This window comes from Schistocerca gregaria, chromosome 7 (genome assembly GCF_023897955.1).
Source record: "Schistocerca gregaria isolate iqSchGreg1 chromosome 7, iqSchGreg1.2, whole genome shotgun sequence".
NCBI classification, from domain to species: domain Eukaryota; kingdom Metazoa; phylum Arthropoda; class Insecta; order Orthoptera; family Acrididae; genus Schistocerca; species Schistocerca gregaria.
In genome coordinates, this window is record NC_064926.1 from 435765989 (window position 1) to 435791353 (window position 25365).

Below are 25365 nucleotides of genomic sequence, written 5' to 3' on the forward strand. Positions count from 1 at the left end.
AAAAAATATCCGACAGATATCTGATCAGAATAGCAATAATTAGCATAACAAAGTAAGACGATGCAAAGATGATGTTCTTTACAGGAAATGCTCAATATGTCCACCACCATTCCACAACAATAGCTGTAGTCGAGGAATAATGTTGTGAACAGCACTGTAAAGCATGTCCGGAGTTATGGTGAGGCATTGGCGTCGGATGTTGTCTTTCAGCATCCCTAGAGATGTCGGTCGATCACGATACACTTGCGGCTTCAGGTAACCCCAAAGCCAATAACCGCACGGATTGAGATCTGGGGACCTGGGAGACCAAGCATGACGAAAGTGGCGGCTGAGCACACTATCATCACCAAACGACGCACGCAAGATATCTTTCACGCGTCTAGCAATACTTTGTCTTTTTTTTTGTTCTAATAAAACCCCATGTCATTCCAAGCATGAGTGTCAATTTTTACCTCTCTATCTACACTATTCCGTTGTTTATTAAGTTTTCAAATTTATACTGACTTTTGGATCACCCGGTTTTTATACGGTCAGTTTCAGCCGAAGTAGGCCACCTTCAGAGCTAAAACACACATAGTACCAAGTGTCATAACTGAAGTTCAGCTACTCACAGAGATCCAGTATGGGTTGTAATTATCCCGTCGCAGCGAAACTTGTTACATAGTCTAATGCTGTAATGCGGCAATGATCTTCGTTGAAAACAATAGTTCCAATCTTGGCCACCAGGTGCAAACTTGGCGCTGTGAATGCAAGAAAGATGTACAGAAATGTTTCCCTATATAATGCATTAGGAACGGGACGTGGACATAAAACGTAAAACAAGTCAGAAAGGAGTACTGCTGATTCTGTTATTAACTACAAACTAACCCTATTTCACCAGTATGACCACCAGAGCTGTCGAAAAGTTGCTGTATAGCATCCGCAGCTCGTGGTTTTGCGGTTGCGTTCTCGCTTCCCGCGCACGGGGTCCCGGGTTCGATTCCCGGCAGTGTCAGGGATTTTCTCTGCCTCGTGATGACTGGGTGTTCTGTGTCCTTCATCATTGACTCTCAGTGGCGTCAGCTAAAACGGACTTGCAATGTCATGGGGTCATGGGGTCTCCCGACTAACAATGGCGTACGATCATTTCATTTCATGCTGTACAGCAACAAATTTGCACCTGGTGGCCAAAATTGTTACTAATTTTTTTCCAGCATAAATCGGTTCCTCATCTACCAAGATCCGCGGCCATACAATAATTATAACTTGCACTGTAACTCGCAGTATAACCAACCAATACAGTAGCTATTGATGGAATGTGCTATACTATGCAAATTTTACATCTCAAGATCAACTGTAACCCAAGTCTTGAGGCATCCGCAGGCGTCGGCAGAAATTTATCTTTACAACGTATGAAGATGAACAGACTCCGTCTCCCCAGATTCGTGTAAGTCATTTGTCACTGTACCGCATGGTCAATTATTAGCTAAGATACGATCACACGGAGTATTTTTACAGGTACGTGATTGCTTCGAAGTATTTATGTTACAGTGGGCTGAATATGAATCAGGTGTGCCCCAAGGAAGCATGATAGCAACTCTAATGTTTTCAGTATACATTAACGACTTCTAATTTAGAATCAGAATCATTTTAAGTTTGTCACTGACAATTCTGGTGTGTACAGTAAAGTAGGAAAGTATCATCATTGGACGATCTTATGGAATTTCAGAGAGACTCGACATAATTCTCCCTTTCTTGTAGTTCTGGTTGGTTGGTTGATTTGAGGGTGGGGACCAAACAGAGAGGTCACTGGTGTTCCAGCCTGGCGGCTTTGAAAGCCACCAAAGAACATAGTTCTGGGCCTCAGCCGTTGTAGTCAAGACAGCGTTTAAGTTGATCCCTGACCGCTTTGCATGCCTGCGACAACCTGTCACGTAACGCGATTTTGTAAACGTATCTATGGCAACCATGCTCTATTGTCACAGATCGCTAGATGGCTATATTCTTTTCGCCTGCAGCCGTTTGAGCTTCACAGCTGAAAACTGGCAAAAGCGCTGTCAACTGTCAGGAACCTTCTTATGCCAATTCTACTATATGTGGAGCAATTACAGCTGCCAGCTGCTAGCATCAGCTGGTGTAACGCCCCACACCATTTCAACAGCCATTTAGAGCCAGTGGTTGCCGTACAAGTTTCGTCGCAGCCCTTTACAGAATCCTATGCTTCGACTGTACAAGAGCACGGTACGTCAAAGATGCTCTGTGACAATAGTGTCTGAGGTTTAACGAGTAAAACTTGTCTGAACGAAATACCGAAGTAAATGTATTAGATGGTTTTTGAGAGGGAATAGACACTCGAGAACTACAGACTTGCACCATGACTGCTGTAAGGATAGCAGTTCAGAAACAGTCAATGGATCTAGATTTTGCTATGTGTAGAACACCCCAACCAAAGCTGTGTTTTTGTCCTGACAAGACGAAGTCCCCCATTGGCTTGGATCTCCCTGTGTGCTGCAGTGCGTGGTGCAGTCGTGGTACCTGTCGGCGGACACGCAGCTCTACTGGCTGAGCCCGCTGGTGCTGTACCCCATGTTCCGGTGGCCGCGCGTCGCACGTGGCCTGCTGGGAGGTCTGCTGCTCGTGCCCATCATCGTCGCCTTCTGCCTCACCTACGTCCTCAAGTTCCCCTGGGCCGACGTCCGCAGTCTCGAGTGAGTATCCCCTCTCTCACTCAACTCTGACACATAAACTTACTTCCCTCTTTTGTCGAAGATCAACTTCAATGTTGGGCAGATGAAATAGCCATACGAACGCTTTCAAGGTATGCGAATCTCACAGACGGAAGATTATTCAACCATTAAAGTTGTAGCTCTTACACGCAGTGACCCCTACACCGGGGAATAACTTGCGTAGTGAGGAAACAGACTATTCATATACAGATATCGGCTAAGAAAAAGTACTCCGTTTTCAGGCCACAAGTGGCCCATCGGGACCATCCGACCGCCGTGTCATCCTCAGTTCAGGGTGCGGATAGGAGGGGCGTGTGGTCGGCACACCGCTCTCCCGGTCGTTATGACGGTTTTCTTTGACCGGTGCCGCTACTATTCGCCTCAATTGGAATCGCGAGGCTGAGTGCACCCCGAAAAATGCCAACAGCGCATGGCGGCCTGGGTAATCACCCATCCAAGTCTTAGCCACGCCCGACAGAACTTAACTTCGTTGATCTGACGGGAACCTATGTATCCACGGTGGAAAGGCCGTTGCCGATACCGGCTAAGAGAGAAGCAGAAAATTATCTCATTTACAGGCTTATTCTTAGCCTGTATTGGCTATTTGACATTTTGTTTTCGTTTTGGTTCGTTCTTATTTGTGGACGGTGGCGACGCACTGTACTGGTCTCTCCTATCTCTCTCCTGACTTCCTCACATTCCTTTCTTCCCTCTCTCTTCTTTCCCCACCCCTCTCTTAATCTTCTTTCTCTCCCCACCCACCATTCTCTCTCAGTCCTGATTTCACTACCTTTCTCTCAGCAAGTCTCTCCCATTCCCTCTTGCCGCTCTCCACCTCCATTACTCCCACTCTCTTATCGCTTCTAATTTTTCTCGTCCATGGCCTCCGCCTCCCTCCCCCGTCACACCCTCCCCCACCATCCGACAGTGGCTCGATGGGTAACTGGGTGATAGAGTACAAATCTGAAAGCAGTTCGAGTTCAATCAGTAGATCGCCCTAGAATTTTTCATGTCACATATCGCTATAACTGGTTTCTAAGTGAAATGAAAGTTCGTACGAGTGCATACCATCTCCAATGCGGCCACCACTAGTTCAGTACTGTGGTGCCAACCCTTGGGTTATAGCCGGCCGGGGTGGGCGAGCGGGTCTAGGCGCTACAGTCTGGAACCGCGCGACCGCTACGGTCGCAGGTTCGAATCCTGCCTCGGGCATGGATGTGTGTCATGTCCTTAGGTTAGTTATGTTTAAGTAGTTCTAAGTTCTAGGGGGACTGATGACCTCAGAAGTTACGTCCCATAGTGCTCAGAGCCATTTTGAACCTTAGGTTATATGTTGAAAATATTGCAGTTATTTCTGTAATCTTCCACTGTTCGTAGCAGTATTTTCCCCTAGGATATCAATCCAAATTTGCGGGACAGTAAAACAGTCCAGGAGTTGCTGTTTCTTGCACCCAACCTTAAGTCACTTACATAATTTTTAGCTTTCCGCCTTGAACTTGTTTCTAGAACGATATTTTGCCTCGCAGTTATGCTTTTTGATCAGAGAGTGCCTTTTTAATGGAAGAACTGTTGCCATGATAGCTAGCTGCAGGCACGGTTGTCTCTGGGTCCAGAATGCTCGCAGGTATATAATCTGGAGCCTCGTGTTGCAGGGACTCGGTGAGAGACGCCTTCTTCCCAGGAGTGTATGCGGCCACCTACACGCGGGCCAGCCCCTTCCTCGTGGGCCTGGGGCTGGGTTGGCTGCTCTTCCACACCAAGGGCCACAAAACGCATCTCTCTGTCGTAAGTACCTCGGCGGTGCTCTTCCTCTTTGCGACTACTCTTGTGTGCAAGATTTAAAGTAGTGGCTCATAATGATTACGTCGACACAGCTGGACATTTGTGGCAGACCGGGAACTGACACGAACTTTATGCTTATCACGAGCAGTCGCTTCAACCGTTAGATTAGTGTCCTACTGAATACAAACGCAAATAGTTCTTTATGTACACAATAGGCGGGTTTCGCTACTCGGTGCTCGGAGTAAAGTTCAAACTGGTGCGAATCATGTTCATAAACGGTACAAGCTGGCAGATGGGGACGTACGACTTCACCATGGAACTTGCAAGCCGAGAAATGCCTGATCTGGTGTCACATCGACGGTAAGAAATACACAAATAGTAATCAACGTAATAATATAATGGCGCGTAATGGAGAGCTCGTTGTAGAGTTATCAACTTGCAGTAGAACACTGAACACAATAAGAAAAGGAAATAGCGCAAGAGGCAATAAAAACCGTAGGACATAATTATATGAACAACAAAGCAACGTATTAACTACGGAAATATAATTTTCATTTGTGATACGCCTGTCTTCTTTTTCCTAAACAAACATCACTCAAGTTAGATTGAGTATAAGAATCTTTCCTCGGCATTATTTGAAGGGCTTATTTCAATAGTGCTACAAGTCCATTACCTCCACCTTTCTGTCCAGAACGCTTCTGAAATTAATGAGGCAAACAAACAGAAAGAAAGTTTCATCTCTAGCAAGAAGCCATATGCTTGAATATTTCTGGTATCTCAACTGCAGATTTTTCAGCGCTCATTTAACTCTGTATCTTAATATGAACAAAAATGGACTTGTAACACTATTGAAATAAGCCCTTCATTGAACTAATAGCTCTATCTAGCTTCATTGTTCACATTGGTGTTTATGGATATTCATGCTAAAAAAGTTTATGAAAATGGTGATTCCACATCAAACGAAAGTTTTTTTTTTAAGAGAAAATTACATATGCCAACACGCAAAGTAATATCTATCTGACAAATTGTAATAAAAATTCCTCTGGATGATTGATAAAAGCTTGAAATGCTAGCTGAGGTGATAAATAACGGAACGGAAGCATCCCGACACAAATTTCCTGGAGAACTGGATGTACTTGATTTTTCTGGGCAGTTTAGGTATAACCGACTCTATTACACGGACACTCTCAGACTTGGTAGAATTTGAATACTTCGAGCTACCGATAAAGAGAGTTGATAATCAGAGAATACGTGTATTTCATATGATCGTCCAGGCCCATGAGGAAAAAAATACGGCCGAGGAAGAATTTATAAAATGACTTCATTTGTTGGTGACAGCTGTTTCCATGGCTCTTGTTCATATAGCTGGATTTCTTAAACCTCACACAACTCAATTCACACTCGTCTGCTCTATAAATTTATCCCTAAGGCGTAGAAGACGGTGCTGATAAGGGTGTCCACGTCCGTAGACCCAGCACGTTTATAGTGTCAGCCTCCATTCTTTCGTGACTGTTGCCACTGTAGATAAAATCTTCTGGGTCGTTAGGCTGCGTCATACTCCCCTTCTTTTCCAAACTCGATGTGCCGACTCCTATACAGGTATCATCTTCAGAAGTTTTTTTTCCTTTTTTTGCCCTTAGGAAGTGGAGTATTGGGTAAAATTCGTCTTTATACATCTACATCCATACTCCGCAAGCTACTTGACGGTGCTGGCGGACGGTACTTTGAGTCCTCTATCGGTTATCCCTTCTATTCCAGTCTCGTATTGTTCACGGAAAGAAAGATTGTCGGTATGCCTCTGTGTGGGCTCTAATCTCTCTGATTTTATCCTCATGGTCTCTTCGCGAGATATACGTAGGAGTGAGCAATATACTGCTTGATTCCTCGGTGAAGGTATGTTCTTGAAACTTCAACAAAAGCCCGTACCGAGCAACTGAGCGTCTCTCCTGCAGAGTCTTTCACTGGAGTTTCTCTATCTTCTCCGTAACGGTTTCGCGATTACTAAATGTTCCTGTAACGAAGCGAGCTGCTCTCCGTTGGATCTTCTCTATCTCTTCTATCAACCCTATCTAGTACGGATCCCACACGGGTGAGCAATATTCAAGCAGTGGGCGAGCACGTCTACTGTAGCCTACTTCCTTTGTTTTCGGATTGCATTTCCTTAGGATTCTTCCAATGACTCTCAGTCTGGCATCTGCTTTACCGACGATCATTTTTATATGCCATTCCATTTTAAATTACTACTAATGGCTACTCCCAGATAATTTATGGAATTAACTGTTTCCAGTTGCTGTCCTGCTATATTGTAGCTAAATGATAAAGGATCTTTCTTTCTATGTATTCGCAGCACATTACACTTGTCTACATTGAGATTCAATTGCCATTACCCGCACCATGCGTCTATTTGTTGCAGATCCTCCTACATTTCAGAACAATTTTCCATATTTACAACCTCTCGATATACCACAGCATCATCCGCAAAAAGCCTCAGTGAATTTACTATGTTATCAACAAGGTTATTTATGTATATTGTGAATAGCAACGGTCCTACGACACTCCCCTGCGGCACACCTGAAATCACTCTTACTTCGGAACACGTCCCTCCATTGAGAGTGACATGCTGCGTTCTGTTATCTAGGAACTCTTCAATCCAATCACACAATTGGTCTGATAGTCCATATGCTCTTACTTTGTTCATTAAACGACTGTGGGGAACTGTATCGAACGCCTTGCGGAAGTCAAGAAACACGGTATCTACCTGGGAACCCGTGTCTATGACCCTCTGAGTCTCGTGGGCGAATAGCGCGAGCTGGGTTTCACCCGATCGTCTTTTTCAAAACCCATGCTGATTCCTACAGAGTAGATTCCTAGTCTCCAGAAAAGTCATTATAATCGACCGTAATACGTGTTCCGAAATTCTACAGCCAATCGACGTTAGAGATATAGGTCTACAGTTCTGCACATCTGTTCGACGTCCCTTCTTGATAACGGGGAAGACCTGAGCCCTTTTCCAATCCTTTGAACGCTACGCTCTTCTAGAGACCTACGGTACAGCGCTGCAAGAAGGGGGGCAAGTTCATAGGTTTGAACAAAAATCGCGGGAAAACTGCGTATTGTAAGCGAATGCGACACTGGCATTTTACAGTGTTCGGCAACTAGAAGACTCCTGAGGGATATATCGCAGCAGAAGTTCGAAACGTCGAGTCTCGGAGAAGAAGTGGAAGAGTAAAGTGACGCGACACTGTAGCTTCGTGATTGCGCCGAGTCTGTTGTGAAGCATCGCTGCTCTGCCCCCGCAGGCGACGGTGTGCGTGTGCTGGGTGGCGTCGACGGCGTGCGCGCTGGCCGTGGTGTACTCGCTGCACGCCTACTACGTCAAGCCATACAACCCCCTGGAGGCCGCCTTCTTCAGCGCGCTGCACCCGCTCGCCTGGGCCCTCGTCGTCTCCTGGATCATCTTCGCCTGCGAGCGAGGATACGCAGGTAGGCACCTGCCAGATCTCTACCCTATCTGCTCCTCTGATACCGCAGGCTTCACTTGCTTGCCAGAGGCCACGTTCATCAACTGGTACACTAATGCACCTACCGTCTTGAGGTGGCTGTACAGTTCCACCGACAAGAGACGTACCAACATTCCGTTTCCCAGAGGGACACTGAAACTGTGATAGCGGCTCAAGGAAAGAGTGTATAAGTAACTTTTATAATTCAAACGCCTTTTTGTTCCTGCAATACAATATTCACTCACGCACCACACGAGTTACACCTTTCACATTAAAGGTGTCCGCAATGGATTTTTGTCCGAAATACGAGGGTAATCCCAAATGTAAGGTCTCCTATTTTTTTATATGTACAGAACTCTGTTTGTGTGGCAGTTGGTCACACTGTTATGAAGCGAGCTTCACGCGCTGTGTGTGAACATGCGCACGCCGCGCTCAGGCGCTCTGTCTTGGCTTGGCAGCCGTTGAAAACGGAGCTCCCGTTGGATGTTACAACCAAGTGCGAATTGCACGCAGTTATTCGCCAACTGACGGAAGTGCATGGTGATTCGTGCATGGATGTCAAAAATGTTCGTAAGTGGTGTAGAGAGTTTGCAGCTGGTCGGACCGAAATTAACGACGAATAAAGGAGCAGGCATTTTCTGAGGAGACAGTGTTGAAGGTTGAGCAAAGCATGCGTGAACATCGGCGGATCACCCTGAATGATCTCTGCACGTTGGTTCCTGAGCTTTACCGAAGCAATGCTCACAGAATTTTAACGGAGGTTCATAACTTGCTGAACAGTTTGGCGGCGAGCTGGTATGGCATTGGAATACAAAAACTGCCACAGCGTCTACAAAAACTCATCGACAGAAATGGTGATTATGTCGAAAAATAGCTAAATGTTCCAGCTGGAAACTGATTTAAACCATTGTAGAAATAAACAGGTCTATGTACTCATAAAAGAATAGGAGACCTTACTTTTGGGATTACCCTCGTAATATAAGTACTTTTTACATGTGATAGTTATGGATTCGAAACATTGGATACCATTTTTAGGGATCCTTACCTCAATCGGTAAAAATACGATAGCTTTGTTGTCCACGTGTCTGTCTGTCGGACTGTTAAGACAACTTTTTCTCGGGAACGAGTTGAGGCATGGAGCTGAAATTTTGTTTAATGTGCTAAGATCTTCGGTCCCTTGGCGGTGTAAAAATTGACGCTTCTAAGTAAATGAAATCAAAAGACGTGGCCATTTATATCACATATTTTGACACTCGCAAACTCACCCACCAAAAACTATAGTGTACTGCCCGTTGACCTAGAATCATAAAACCTGGTAAGAAGCAAGGTTTCACTGTACAAGTCAGGGAAAAATTACGAAAGTTGTTAATTTGCAATTACATCATTTTTTTTTATTTGTAGCATTTGCTGTCCATCTATCTGTCTGCCCGTCTCTTGAAACCACATTCTGTCAGAAACAGATAGGGGTAATAACTTGAAATTTTTGTCAAATACTGAGGTTTACAACCCTAACCGGCGTAAGAAATATAAACTTATAAATCAATGCAATCAATAGATAGGGCCATATGTGTGACATATTTCGATGTTCGCCAATTCAGTCCTCAAAACCTATAGATGAACTACCCTTACACTTGTAGAGCTTGGTGGCTTACCAGAAAATGCGTGCCTGGAAATTCCACCTCTCAGATATGTGAGGAGTCGCCAGAAACAACACGTGGATCAGATTCCACGTTAAGCTGTAGGTTACCTTACCCCGGTTGCATAACTGGGGTAGGTTAATGACATGTAAATGGGCTGAGCGATATCCAATAGCAGGACTTGCACCAGGCCATTGAGCCACACGCAGTTATTATCATTATTTACGCACGTAGGTAAGAGCTCGAGTCCTAGTCTCACATTTTTGGTTTTCTAATCACTCCGTCGTTGCTGACAACGGTATTCTGCCCGTTCCCGATACGAACATGTCACAGCCAAAGCCGTCATGAGCAGCGCATTGAATAGAAACAGCTAGTGGGAGCCAGAAAGTCCACGTTCGAAGCAGGGTCGTAATCTGTGTAGCAGGAAGACGTGACCGGAAGTAACCCATCTGATGTACTCTGCAAGACTTAAAGTAGTGGCTGTCTGCGTGCCCTCTTTCCCATGACAGAGGATAGGACCACGTGGAGCAGTGCATACGGCTCTAGCGGATTAGTCAATTCAATAAGCAACACTTCTGAGCTGCGAATGGTATGAGCCGTTTGTGGGGATATTGAAGATATCATCTCAGATATCATCTCAGAGGCTTGTAGTCGCAAATGTATTGTACTGTGAAGTGTCAGACACTTCCTTAGGCTGTACTCATTGATGATTATTCATGATCGATTATGGAATATACGTTCTGTCATCAGATGCGTCTGAGAAACCTAATACTTCTGTTGTGGTTGGCAGGAGAGCCAACACCGTGTTACTAGAGGAGGCCGGCTGGCGTGAGGTCTATAACATGACAAGGATATTAGAATTTAGAAAAATGGACGTAGCTGATGGAATACTTAACTTTAACCATTATTTGAAGGTATATATTTCACAATGTTAATAGTAACTGATAATGGCGCCTTGCTAGGTCGTAGCAAATGGCGCAGCTGAAGGCTATGCTACACTATCGTCTCGGCAAATGAGAGCGTATTTTGTCAGTGAACCATCGCTAGCAAAGTCGGTTGTACAACTGGGGCGAGTGCTAGGAAGTCTCTCTAGACCTGCCGTGTGGCGGCGCTCGGTCTGCAATCACTGATAGTGGCGACGCGCGGGTCCGACGTATACTCCCGGACCGCGGCCGATTTAAAGACAAGCAAGTGTGGTGTCTGGCGGTGACACCACAACTTCTACATCAATTGAATGAAATATGTCCACGTTTGGTTACCCAACAATATCCTGCCGTTCCAGTTTGGCTCCTAGGTAAAATCACTTTAAGTTACGAGAAAGTTTTTTTGATTTGTCTTACATCACAGAAACTCAAACAAGCCTTGGAGCATACCACCCAAAAATGAGCAAGTTGTTTAGATGGATGGCAAGACACCGATGGTGGTTGGTTATCATGCATACGTAACCAACGTCTTAACTGAAGTAGAACTGATTTATGTGATTAGCAGGAGACGAGATCCATGCGTTCTAGAAGGCCTTGAGAGTACGTAAAAAGGAAACACAAGTACAGTAGCTCAAGAAAGTAGCCATTTACTTTTTTAACCTAAACCTTAGCGACGTGATGCAGACATCAACTTACTTGGTTCATACACCAACCCAGCCTTCTTGAATTACTGTCCCTCTAAATCAGTTCAAACGGCTCCCGTCATAACACCGAATGTAAACGTCGTGGGACCTGGCTAGCCCTTGGATGGGTGACCGTACGGGTCTGCCGAGTGCTGTTAGCGAGCGGGCTGCACACAACCCTTATGAGGCCATCTGAGGAGCTATCTGGTTGAGAAGTAGCCGTTCTGGTGACGAAAAGCAACAACGGCCCCTTCGTGCCTATCATGCCTATCGCCTGAGGACAACACGATGGTCAGTCGGTAACGTTGGGCCTTTAGATGCATGTTCGGACGGATTAAATCAGTTCATATGAATGCTGCAACAGTTCCGGAATCAGAGCAGAGCTCTCTTTTCCCTTTGTCCTCCTCGTCTCGTCACTAATTCGCACGAGGATGAATCGTCTCGTTTGTCTGAAAATACTAGATAGCAGCCTAAAATTTGAAAATCGTTTCTACTGCTTAAATTTCGTGTACCGAGTTAGGTGGCGCAGCAGAAATACATCAGACTCGTTTTCGGAAGGACGGTGATTTAAATTTTCCTCCGGCCCTCCGGATTTTAGTTCCTGGTGTTTTCCCTAAAGCGTCCAAGGTAAACGCTGGAAAGATTCCACGATGGGACACGATTTCCTTCCTAGTCCGATGTTTAGATCTCTCTAATGACCTGGTCGTCGAAGGGACATTAACCCCACCCTTCCTTTTCCTTTTTAATGTCACGTTCCTAAGTGTTTATTATGTGAGATTTCAGCTCTATAGCGATATGTTTGTAGTTGTTAACGAGTCTGTAGCGGTATTGTCCTGCGGCAGGCCCCGTCCGCAGACTGCTGAGCTGGTGGGGATTCCAGCCCCTGGCCAAACTGTGCTACAGCGCCTACCTCATCCACTTCCTCGTCTTCTACTACGAGCTGGGCACCCTCAGGGCTCCGATCAGCTACGATCACTACTCGGTGGTAAGTATGCAATCACGGCACTTGCACGGTATTCGCAAAAATTAGTTGTAGTGTTAGTATTCCTACTCCTAATGCTCCTCCTTAAGTCGGTGACTGCTTTGTAATAAACATGAGTTGAAAGTCGTATTATAGGTGACTGTCTACAGCTGTTAGATAATTTGAAAAGAGCATGTTTGTGCCGTCAGCTGTACAATCGTATGTTTATTCTCTACCGTTTTAGATTATTGCAATCATCTTATCAGGAGAAAAACAATATGTATCAATGGATCAAACATGTATTTTCGCGATATATGAGCCAACAAAATACAGAACACGTATAATTTTCATAACAGTCTGTCTCAACACAGTCCATATAAACGTGCTGTGGCTTGGCACACTTACAGTCTTGCACACTTGGTGATAACAGCACCCTTAATAATATACTCAAAGAATGTGAAAAAGAGCTTTTTCGTCCCATGTGTTTTTCGATAACCATAGACTTTACTGAAGTGCCACCTATTGTACTTTGTCTTAGCAGTGACCACCTGTTCTGTTTGCAGGTACACATCGCACTGGGTGACGTCGCCATTGTGCTCACGTTATCCACAGTGTTCACCCTCACTTTTGAGCTGCCCGTCCTCAACCTGGACAAGGCTTGGCTAAAACCGGGTGAGTGCCTTTCCCCAACTACGTTTGTTGTCTCTCTCTCTCTCTCTCTCTCTCTCTCTCTCTCTCTCTCACTCACTCTCTCCCTCCCCCCCCCCTCTCTAAATGCTCCCGTGAACCCTTTTCACATCTCCATTTTGGCCATATATTCAATATTTCCAATCTTTACACTATAACAATATTTACTCATGTTTACCATACTGCAGTCTAGTTTCTTTCAATATTACACTTATTGTACTTCTAATTCACATATTTAATTCCAGCAGCTCTTCCCTGCATTAATATTTTGTGTGGTCGATGTTTTGATAAATGTTAAAAATTGCGTTGCATAATATATAGTCAAATTAAATAAGGTGATGCTGAGGAAATTAGACTACGAAAAGAGACACTAAAAGTGTTAGACGAGTGTTGCTATTTCAGCAGCAAAATAACTGATGACGATCGAAATAGTGAGGATACAATATGGAGATAGATACTGCTAAGGAAAGAGTTTCAGAAGAAAAAAAATTGTTAACATCGAATATAGAGATTATAGAAGATATATTATAGAAGTGTTAGATCTTTCCTCAAGGCATTTTTCTGGAGTGTAAATATCTATGGAAATAAAACATTTGATGCAGCCCGCCACGAATTCCTCAGCATCTGCAACCTATGTTCTCAATTATTTGCTGGATGTATTCCAACCTTTGTCTACCTCTACAGTTTTTGGCCTCTACAGCTCCCTCTAGAACCATGAAAGTCATTCCCTGACGTCTTAATAGATGTCTTATCGTCCTATCCCTTCTGCTTGTCAGTGTTTTCCATATATCTCTTACCGAGCGAGGTGGCGCAGTGGTTAGACACTGGACTCGCATTCGGGAGGACGACGGTTCAATCCCGCGTCCGGCCTTCCTGATTTAGGTTTTCCGTGATTTCCCTAAATCACTCCAGGCAAATGCCGGGATGGTTCCTCTGAAAGGACACGGCCGACCTCCTTCCCCATCCTTCCCTAATCCGATGAGACCGATGACCACGCTGTCTGGTCTCCTTCCCCAAACAACCTACCACCCATATATCTCTTTCCTCTTCGATTCTGCACTGTTCAAATGAGCACTATGGGACTTAACTTCTGAGGTCATCAGTCGTCGAGAACTTAGAACTACTTAAATCTAACTAACCTAAGGACATCACACACGTCCATGCCCAAGGCAGGATTCGAACCTGCAACCGTAGCGGTCGCGCGGTTCCTGACTGTAGCGCCTAGAACCGCTCGGCTACTCCGGCCGGCGATTCTACACAGAACCTCCTCATTACTTACCTATCAGTCTATCTAATTTTCAACGTTCAGTTAAAGCACTGCTTCTCAAATGCTTCGATTCTCTTATATTCCGGTTTTCCCACAGTCCATGTTTCCCTATCATAGAATTCTGTGCTCCAGACGTATATTCTCAGTAATTTCTTCCTCAAATTACGGCCTATGTTTGATATTAGAGGACTTCTGTTGGCCAGGAATACCCCTTTTGCCAGTGCTAGTCGGCTTTTGATGTCCTCCCTGCTATGTCGGTTGGTCGTTATTTTACTGTCTAGATAGCAGAATTCCTTAACTACTTCGTAACCGTCAATCCTGATGTTAAGGTTCTCGATGTTCTCATTTGTGCTACTTCTCATTACTTTCGTCTTTCTTCGATTTACTCTCAATCCATATCCTGACTCATTAGACTGTTCATTCCATTCGGCAGATCATGTAGTTCCTCTTCACTTTCACTCAGGATAACAGTGTCATCAGCGAATCGTATCACTGATATCGTTTCCTGTCTAGTAGGCAGGAAATCCGTGGTTCGTACCCCGGTCCGGCACACATTTTCAGTCGCCGCCGCTGATTCCACTCAAAGTCCCGAGGCTGATGATATCGTTAGTTCCTTCCCTTTCGTTTCCTCTCATTTCCTTCCATTCCCCTTCAGTTTCCATAAAAAGCTGGGTAACTTCCAAGAATGATTGCCTATCGAAGTGGCGGGGTCCAAACGGTACATATCCAACTTGCGATTGGTCAATTATTTGTAATTGTCATTTTTATCTGTTTCCCGTAGTTTCCTCTTAATTGCTCCAAGTTACATACCTCCGCGAATTAATAGAAAAAAGGAATTGTTCACGTAACGTACACATCACATGGCCTTTCACATGACGACAAGTAAGCTAAGTCATCTCCTTTGTAATTACAAGTATTTTTGTAGCGGTCTTCTTTTGTCATTGCTACAGTACCACCGTAAACATACTCATAACGCCCGCCACCAACCTTGCGTGATCCATTACAAAAATACTTGTAATTACGAAGGAGATGACATACCTTACACGTCGTCATGTGAAAGGCCGTGTGATGTGTACGTTACGGGAACAATTCCCTTTTTTCTATTAATTCGCGGAGGTATGTAACTTGGAGCAACTAAGATGAAACGACGGAAAACAGATAAAAATGACGATCACAAATAATTGACCATAACGCTGACAGCAGAGTCGCATGATCGATTTACAATCGCACGTTCCATATGTACCGTTTGGACCCCACCACTTCGATAGGCAATCATTCTTGGAAGTTACCAAAAACTGAATTAGTCAAACTGGATGCAAGCAGTTATACAAAGCAGGGGAGAGATGTACTGAAGCTCTTACTGATAAGTTCCTAGCTATTGTCGAATAAATGTTGTATGCTACTCGAATTTGGTGCTTTAACAGTATTAATGCCTGGGATTAACTTTAATAAGCAATGCTTCAGTGGAGTAGACGTCCACAGATATTGAACAGCTGGACTGTTGCGCTTTAGCTCACGAGTTTCTGTCGCGCCCTTACAGACAGCAAGCCCTCGCCAGCCAAGCCCGCGTCGCCCGGCACGGCGACGCCGCCGGCGTCCGTGCTGTCCAGCATCCAGCCGCCCTCGACGCTGGGGCAGGCGGCAGGCAAGCCGCAGGACAACCCCGCCTTCGAGAACACGGAGGCCGCCACCGTGGCGGCGTCGGAGGCGACCGAGACCCACCCCGCGCCTCCCTGCGACGGTCGACTCACGGAGGTGCGCGTCGACGCCTCGTCCACGCCAGCCAGCTGTTAGCGGTTTCCGTGGCAACGACCTGCGGCCGGGGACGCCGCTACGCGAACCTCGACGTCGACTGATAATGCGTCGACGCGACCTTCGATCCAACATTCGAGATACCGCAGGCTGTGACGTCGCACTAGCCGCCGACGTATTTTGACAGTCTCGGAGGATACACATCTTAACCGCAAGATCGACATGCTTCCGAGGGAAAAAGTTCGAATAAGTGTCTTTCATTCATACTTGTATAGCAAAATAAGTCAGTTCCTTGTGGAAAACAGGCTGTGAAACTGTTGTGCTGTTCATTCTTTAGTCCGCGCATTGGTTCGAGGTCAAACGACACTCTCCATTAACGTCACCAGCTACGACTCGGAGAGAAATGGGCGTGTCTGCTCCCGACAGGTCAGAGAACACTGGCTGACGCAACGTTCAGGCAAGCGCTGCGCTTGCTAGTTCGTTTTGCCACCGTTCGCTGCTATAGCCATATCGCGGGTTCGTGCCGCCTTGCTAGTCGTCTGTTAACCACCTGACCACCCTAACCTCTCCTAAAAGATCGCTTTTGGCAGTCTAGTCGGAAATACTACCAGAGAGTGCTTTCTGCAGCACTCTCTAATGTTAACTCTAGATGCAAACAGTATTGGCGAAAAACAGGCCAGTATTTATTAAGTGATATTTGTTTTTTCATTTCTGTAGCAGTACAACATTTTCCACAGTAAAATACTCGCATTTTAGCACTTCGTCTTCCACCTACTCTGCTTCAACTAGTGTCTTTGCCAAGAGAGCTTTATATTAAACTAAACACCAGATGGCGAGGAAAATGTTGTTACTGCGAAGAAGAGTAGCTATTTATTTCGTTGTCATTTGTTGTCTACGTATTTCATAGATGTTTATATGTTTAAGAAACACACATATCAAATGAAGTCGAGGCCCTTCAAGGCCTCCGTTTGTTGTGTTTAATGAAATCAGTATTAAATTTTGTTAATAAAAAACCTTAATTATAAAAATGGCTGCAACTGTTTCTTCTCCATTTGATACGATTAATGTGAATCATTTCCTACAACAGAGCAACGGAAGTCGTTCCTACTTTAATGTGCACAAGAGACCAACTTTAGGAAAATAAACAGCTGTCATACATTATATGCGAAAAACTGAACATGGACTCGCCCTAATAACAATATCACCACTTACGAAATTAATGGAAAAATGGTTGAAATGGCTCTGAGCACTATGGGACTTAACATCTGACGTCATCAGTCCCGTAGAACGTAGAACTACTTAAACCTAACCAAGCTAACGACATCACATTCGCCCATGCCCGAGACAGGATTCGAACTTGCGACCGTAGTGGTGGTGCGGTTCCAGACTGAAGCTCCTAGAACCGCTCGACCACTGCGGCCGGCCAAATTAATGGAATACACGATGTTACTACAGGTAATTGACACAAAATAATACTGCAGATTGCCGCCGCTTGATAAAAAGAACAATATCAAAAGAAGTAATTTCAGTCTCTGATGCGAATGTGGAGACGGTTTTAGGAATTAAGCATAAAGAACATCAAATTTCTAAAAACACATGAAGATAACAGCGTCCAAATATTCTTAGAATTGTTTCAACGTGATACTATAAACGAATTATTTTAAAAAATTCAAAATATTATCGGACATGTATCAAAATTAGTATAACAGCTACTTGTGGTTAACTAATCACCCAGAAAAATGAAAATAATGAAATAAATTACTGGCCCGTCTGTAGCGTACAGAAGTGCTCAGCTTTCTCACCTACAAGTAAATACAGTAAAGATATAACGACGCTGTAGTTCCTTCGTAATCTAAAACACAGGGCACGTCTATCTGTAAGGACACTATGTTTTTTCCAGTGCTCAGACTGCAGTTAACTGTTGATAATACACACAAACTATTTCAGTTCCTCGGGAACAGTGTAACTTCCTATTTTTGCAGCAGGTTTGTGTACGCTAGATAGATGAGGACTCTTTTTGCGAGAGATAAGAACTGTTCTACTTTAATAACTTCAGTAATAACAAAATCGCTCAAGAAGATAGAAAAGTGCAAACGTACAAAAGTAGTTGACGAATAAACCAACAATTGAGGGCGATGATAAGATAACACTACGTAAGAAATATTATAATGATCACAGATATCCAACTCCAAGAAAAGTACAAAAACCCACAGAGCTTTAACGAACAGAAAATTGGATGATTTTAGATTTCAGCAGTTAGACTTTCCTACTCTGCAAGACTTCAGCATCCAAATATCTAGGCTTCACCACACGAGAACTAATGACAACTGTCGTGTCATCTTCTATAGGCCAAATGAAAAATATTTAATAAACTTTAGAGAGAATTTTCAGGAACTTCGTGTGATGGAGCGTACAAATACTGACGGTAGAGCACCTTCGCCTCTGTCCACAAATATAACTTACACAGTTCTGAACCAGAGAGGTACGACTTCAATGTAGCAGAATGTCGGGAAGGCTGCATAGTACGTAATGATGACCATTTAGTGCAAGCAGGCGTGGAGAGCAACGTAAGTAATGTTGCAGCTGCTTCAGACCAATCCAAATGTAACGGTTCCTTTCGATGCGACGGGAAGGGGCAGAAAATTCGTTACTAGGACTGTTTACTGATTACATTTACTGCTCCAATACCCAAAACTAAATTAGTATGCAAATTAATTGGGACAACACGATTAAACTTTAAGTGTGTACGGTATACATAAAGCTGGATGACTACAACGGAACTTTAATCCTGGTCTTCCCTCATATGAGTTCAGTTGCTACTTGCTACGATGCGATATGTGCAATACAGTTAGTAGCTTACTGAATATTAATAACTAACTTTAATGAGCTTCTGAACACGTTGTGGCATAGATTCTACCAGGTTAGGGCAGGTGTTTCATAGTTTGTTGGCATGAAACCATTCTTTTACCACAGTTACTAAGATGCGTTCTTTTGTTGAGCAATTCATTTTACGAAGACGCCTTTTCAAGATAATCCACAAATAATTCTCGATGGAGTATAAGTCGAATTACCAGTTCTCTGAAGTTTATTAATGTTGTTTTCATCCAAGGTCGTCTTGACTGCTTTAGAAATATGACACAGGGCCAAATCATGTAGAAATGTTCCTCTACCATATGAAAGGTTATGTAGGAATGGCACAACCCTGCGCCTAGGGAGTTCGATGTATTTGCTTGACTTCATCATGCCATCAACTGGAACTAGCGCCCCCTGTGTAAACTAGAACAACAAAATTTAAGTCATCGGTGAAAATTACACGTTTCCAGTCACTGGAGGTCCAAGATTTATTCATTTTGTCCCATGCCAACCTGGCTTTCGTGCCTTTCGCCTACAATCAAGAAACTTTCAGCGACTGTTGAAGAGTCAATTTGAACCCCCCCACGAACCATGGACCTTGCCGTTGGTGGGGAGGCTTGCGTGCCTCAGCGATACAGAAGGCCGTACCGTAAGTGCAACCACAACGGAGGGGTATCTGTTGAGAGGCCAGACAAACGTGTGGTTCCTGAAGAGGGGCAGCAGCCTTCTCAGTAGTTGCAAGGGCAACAGTCTGGATGATTGACTGATCTGGCCTTGCAACATTAACCAAAACGGCCTTGCTGTGCTGGTACTGCGAACGGCTGAAAGCAAGGGGAAACTACAGCCGTAATTTTTCCGAGGACATGCAGCTTTACTGTATGATTAAATGATGATGGCGTCCTCTTGGGTAAAATATTCCGGAGGTAAAATAGTCCCCCATTCGGATCTCCGGGCGGGGACTACTCAGGAGGACGTCGTTATCAGGAGAAAGAAAACTGGCATTCTACGGATCGGAGCGTGGAATGTCAGATCCCTTAATCGGGCAGGTAGGTTAGAAAATTTAAAAAGGGAAATGGATAGGTTAAAGTTAGATATAGTGGGAATTAGTGAAGTTCGGTGGCAGGAGGAACAAGACTTCTGGTCAGGTGACTACAGGGTTATAAATACAAAATCAAATAGGGGTAATGCAGGAGTAGGTTTAATAATGAATAGGAAAATAGGAATGCGGGTAAGCTACTACAAACAGCATAGTGAACGCATTATTGTGGCCAAGATAGACATAAAGTCCATGCCTACTACAGTAGTACAAGTTTATATGCCAACTAGCTCTGCAGATGACGAAGAAATTGAAGAAATATATGATGAGATAAAAGAAATTATTCAGGTAGTGAAGGGAGACGAAAATTTAATAGTCATGGGTGACTGGAATTCGTCAGTAGGAAAAGGGAGAGAAGGAAACATAGTAGGTGATTATGGATTGGGGCTAAGAAATGAAAGAGGAAGCCGTCTGGTAGAATTTTGCACAGAGCAAAACTTAATCATAGCTAACACTTGGTTCAAGAATCATAAAAGAAGGTTGTATACATGGAAGAATTCTGGAGATACTAAAATGTATCAGATAAATTGTATAATGGTAAGACAGAGATTTAGGAACCAGCTTTTAAATCGTAAGACTTTTCCAGGGGCAGATGTGGACTCTGACCAGAATCTATTGGTTATGACCTGTAGATTCAAACTGAAGAAACTGCAAAAAGGTGGGAACTTAAGGAGACGGGATCTGGATAAGCTGAAAGAACCAGAGGTTGTACAGAGTTTCAAGGAGAGCATAAGGGAACAATTGACAGGAATGGGGGAAAGAAATACAGTAGAAGAAGAATGGGTAGCTCTGAGGGATGAAGTAGTGAAGGCAGCAGAGGATCACGTAGGTAAAAAGACGAGGGCTGCTAGAAATCCTTGGGTAACAGAAGAAATATTGAATTTAATTGATGAAAGGAGAAAATATAAAAATGCAGTAAATGAAGCAGGCAAAAAGGAATACAAACGTCTCAAAAATGAGATCGACAGGAAGTGCAAAATGGCTAAGCAGGGATGGCTTGAGGACAAAAGTAAGGATGTAGAAGCTTATCTCACTAGGGGTAAGATAGATACTGCCTACAGGAAAATTAAAGAGACCTTTGGAGAGAAGAGAACCACGTGTATGAATATCAAGAGCTCAGATGGAAATCCAGTTCTAAGCAAAGAAGGGAAGGCAGAAAGGTGGAAGGAGTATATACAAGGTTTATACAAGGGCGATGTACTTGAGGACAATATTATGGAAACGGAAGAGGATGTAGATGAAGATCAAATGGGAGATAAGATACTGCGTGAAGAGTTTGACAGAGCACTGAAATACCTGAGTCGAAACATGGCCCACGGAGTAGACAACATTCCATTGGAACTACTGACGGCCTTGGGAGAGCCAGTCATACAAAACTCTAGCAGCTGGTCAGCAAGATGTACGAGGCAGGCGAAATACCCTCAGACTTCAAGAACAATATAATAATTCCAATCCCAAAGAAAGCAGGTGCTGACAGATGTGAAAATTACCGAACTATCAGTTTCATAAGTCACAGCTGCAAAATATTAACGCGAATTATTTACAGACGAATGGAAAGACTGGTAAATGCGGACCGCGGGGATAAGTTTGGATTCCGTAGAAATATTGGAACACGTGAGGCAATACTGACCTTACGACTTATCTTAGAAGAAAGATTAAGAAAAGGCAAACCTACGTTTCTAGCATTTGTAGACTTAGAGAAAGCTTTTGACAATGTTGACTGGTTGACTGGAATACTCTCTTTCAAATTCTGAAGGTGGCAGGAGTAAAATATAGGGAGCAAAAGGCTGTTTACAATTTGTACAGAAACCAGATGGCGGTCATAAGAGTCGAGGGGCATGAAAGGGAAGCAGTGGTTGGGAAAGGAGTGAGACAGGGTTGTAGCCTTTCCCCGATGTTATTCAATCTGTATATTGAGCAAGCAGTAATGGAAACAAAAGAAAAATTCGGAGTAGGTATTAAAATTCATGGAGAAGAAGTAAAAACTTTGAGGTTCGCCGATGACATTGTAATTCTGTCAGAGACGGGAAAGGACTTGGAAGAGCAGTTGAACGGAATGGACAGTGTCTTGAAAGGAGGATATAAGATGAACATCAAGAAAAGCAAAACGAGGATAATGGAATGTAGTCAAATTAAATCGTGTGATGCTGAAGGAATTAGATTAGGAAATGAGACACTTAAAGTAGTAAAGGAGTTTTGCTATTTAGGAAGTAAAATAACTGATGATGGTCGAAGTAGAGAGGATACAAAATGGCAATGGCCAGGAAAGCCTTTCTGAAGAAGAGAAATTTGTTAACATCGAATATAGATTTATGTATCAGGAAGTCGTTTCTGAAAGTATTTGTTTGGAGTGTAGCCATGTATGGAAGTGAAACATGGACGATAACTAGTTCGGACAAGAAGAGAATAGAAGCTTTCGAAATGTGGTGCTACAGAAGAATGCTGAAGATAAGGTGGATAGATCACGTAACTAATGAGGAGGTATTGAATAGGATTGGGGAGAAGAGAAGTTTGTGGCGCAACTTGACTAGAAGAAGGGATCGGTAGGTAGGGCATGTTTTGAGGCATCAAGGGATCACAAATTTAGCATTGGAGGGTAGCGTGGAGGGTAAAAATCGTAGAGGAAGACCAAGAGATGAATACACTAAGCAGATTCAGAAGGATGTAGGTTGCAGTAGGTACTGGGAGATGAAGAAGCTTTCACAGGATAGAGTTGCATGGAGAGGTGCATCAAACCAGTCTCAGGACTGAAGACAACAACAACAACAACCCAATAAATATCTCTGATGGTCCTCACTTGTCTAGTGAGGATGAATTTTACTGTTTGTAAGTACAGTTTTGTTAGTCCTGTGGATGGTTTTCCGTTTTCGTCCATATTTGCCTTTTGTTTAACGAGACAATGATACAGTAACTCTATATGCCCTACTAAGTCATGAAACACCAGATTTATAGTCATAGATGCTGTGTCCATGAAGATCAACTATTTTTACAGCTATCGTAGGTGACATAAATTTTTGCTGTCGATAGTACAGAAATCACACGTGCCGTTGCTGCACGTACAGCACGCAACTGAACTGAAGGGGACCTACACTTGTTGTTCATATTCAAGTCCGCCTCGAATCCAACAACTGGGCGGATAAAACTGGTTACAGTTGACCAACTTCAGTTACTTGTAAAACATAAGCTTGTTCCAATTATGTTCCACAATACTATACTAATCTGTTTATTCTTAAGTTGGGTTACTACTCATTTATGGCACTTCGTGTTTCAAATAAAAAATGAATTTCATTATATTACGTCATCCAGAAACCCAAGAAAAAGCATTACCGAAGGAAATAAGGACGAATATTAGAGTTTACTTCATCCCATCGGCATCGAGGGGGTAGAAGGGAAGCGGTATTTAAAACAACCATCTCGAAATTAGCCCGAAATGATTTAGAGAAACCACGCGATACATAAAACGGGATGACCACATCGGTACTTTAATCCTGCTCTTCCCTAATATGAGTTCAGTTGCTACGCTGCGATACATTTCCACAAAAAATAAAGATCAGAGACTCTGTACTAGTCATCAAACAGCAATGCTGACGGTTTATACGTACATTAGAGATGGAACTAAAGAGCTCACTTAACACGTAGAAAGAAATTCTCGATATTCGCATGTGTGTGGATCTAGATGGTACGTTGTGGAACACGGCATTATCTGTTATGAAAGGAAACAGTATAAGGGTACGTTGTATGTGGAGCTTAAGAATGGAATGAATGTCACTGCTGTAGAAAGTATAATGTTATGAGCCTTTAATGCTATTCAGTCGTCAGTAAATGGAGAGGGTAGACAAGTGGGAGTTAAAGAAAGAATACAATTAACAACAATGGTGAGAGGATTCTTGACTTCTGTGAAGTAGACAGCCTAGTAGCAGCAAATACGTTTACATTCAAGAGACCTCATCAATACAGTAGGGAGAAACCCTGTCAGGAACAAACAGCGTTAATAACATAAACATTCGAGAGAAGTACCATTTTAAGCTTATGATGGATGGTTCAGGCTTTTAAATAGGGTGAAAAGGACAGGAGACAATCAAGGAAGAATAAAGACGGAAAGGCTGAAGTAATATAATTCAGAGAGGACCAGAGAATGGAAGAAAGGTTTCGCAAGCTATAGAGTAAATGTGGTCGAAAAAACAGAGTATAAGTGAACCGAACATGGAGAAGAAATGGAACACATTTATGAAGATAATTCTGGAAGGGAGAAATGGCGTGTGGAAGTGTGAAATTACTGTGCAGAAGGTTTGGAAGCTGGTAGAATGAGAATATCCAGGACGCGAGGAAGAAGAAGGAAAGATACATTTGAGGATCAAGACCACCGGTCATTAATATATGAATGATACAAGCAAAAAAAGCCAGAAATATTGTTAAATAGACAAACAAAAATTAAGTCACGGGAATAATTTGAAGATATAAAAAGGAATAGAAGAAAAACTGTAAGTTATTCTATAAGGTACTGAAAAACACGAAGATTGAAAAGAAATGCCCTCTGAAACTCACGGAAAACAAGATTGGAATAATGGATAAAATATTTCCAATAAATTCGGATAAAAGTAGAGTGTTGATGGTAGTGGATAATAAGTTAAAAGAAGAAGGGTGAGAGACTGAGAAGATCTGGAATCAGGCGAAAAGGACATAGCTAGGAGAAAGCTTAGAGAGGGTAAATCTGAAGATTAGGATAATATTACGTCATAGATGATTAAAAATATACAGCAGAAACACGAAGATTTGCTGTTTAACATCAAGGTGGACACATAACTTTAGAGATACGAAAGTCACGGAAAAACATTCGTGTGCTTAAGAATCTAGATCTCACAGTGGCATTACTGTAATGAAAGTGAATAAAAGGCCTTTCTGAAGGAATTTAAAAGCCAAACTGGAAATGACAATCTCTTTCAACTTAGAAGAAGGACAGTGGGTGTCGCTGAATAGAGGCATTCAGTGCCCCATATTCACAATCCTGCCTTCCATAACGTTTTTCTGGACCTGAAACAAGATCCAAAAAAAAGGTGTACCTTTTTTTACTGTAAAGTGATGTTGCTCTCATAAACGAATAAACAGGAGGTGCAGCGACGATCGTTTAGCGCGGCTGTCTCGCTTCGTGGCTGCAGCAGAAGCAGAGCGCACGGCGGGAAACGCCGAGGCAAACTCAGCCACGGAGAAGAGGCGTGTACTGCACAAATTGGAAAGAGTTTTAGAGAAATATTGTTGAAAATAAATGACTGATTGACAGAGACCTTCAGAAAGAGATCGAAGACGTGTTGGCCAAGTGGCGCAACATCTTAGAAATGCTACATAATGTATACAGGGTAAAAAAAATGGTTCAAATGGCTCTGACCACTATGGGTCTTAACATTTGATGTCACCAGTCCCCTAGAACTTAGAACTACTTAAACCTAACTAACCTAAGGACATCACACACATCCATGCCCGAGGCAGGATTCGAACCTGCGACCGTAGCTGACGCTCGATTC

At 43.4% G+C, this 25365-nt stretch overlaps 1 protein-coding gene across 1 annotated transcript in view; it reads left to right on the forward strand.

Annotated features, from left to right (window-relative positions):
- Positions 1-16950, forward strand: part of LOC126282092 (nose resistant to fluoxetine protein 6-like) — a 39812-nt gene extending 22862 nt beyond the window's left edge. Inside the window, exons 7-12 of the mRNA XM_049981549.1 lie at positions 2494-2687; positions 4358-4490; positions 7787-7970; positions 12073-12215; positions 12755-12863; positions 15686-16950. Of these exons, the coding sequence (XP_049837506.1) occupies positions 2494-2687; positions 4358-4490; positions 7787-7970; positions 12073-12215; positions 12755-12863; positions 15686-15939 (1017 nt within the window). The 3' untranslated portion in view covers positions 15940-16950. The remainder of the gene's footprint in view (positions 1-2493; positions 2688-4357; positions 4491-7786; positions 7971-12072; positions 12216-12754; positions 12864-15685) is intronic.
- Positions 16951-25365: the final 8415 nt, after the last annotated feature.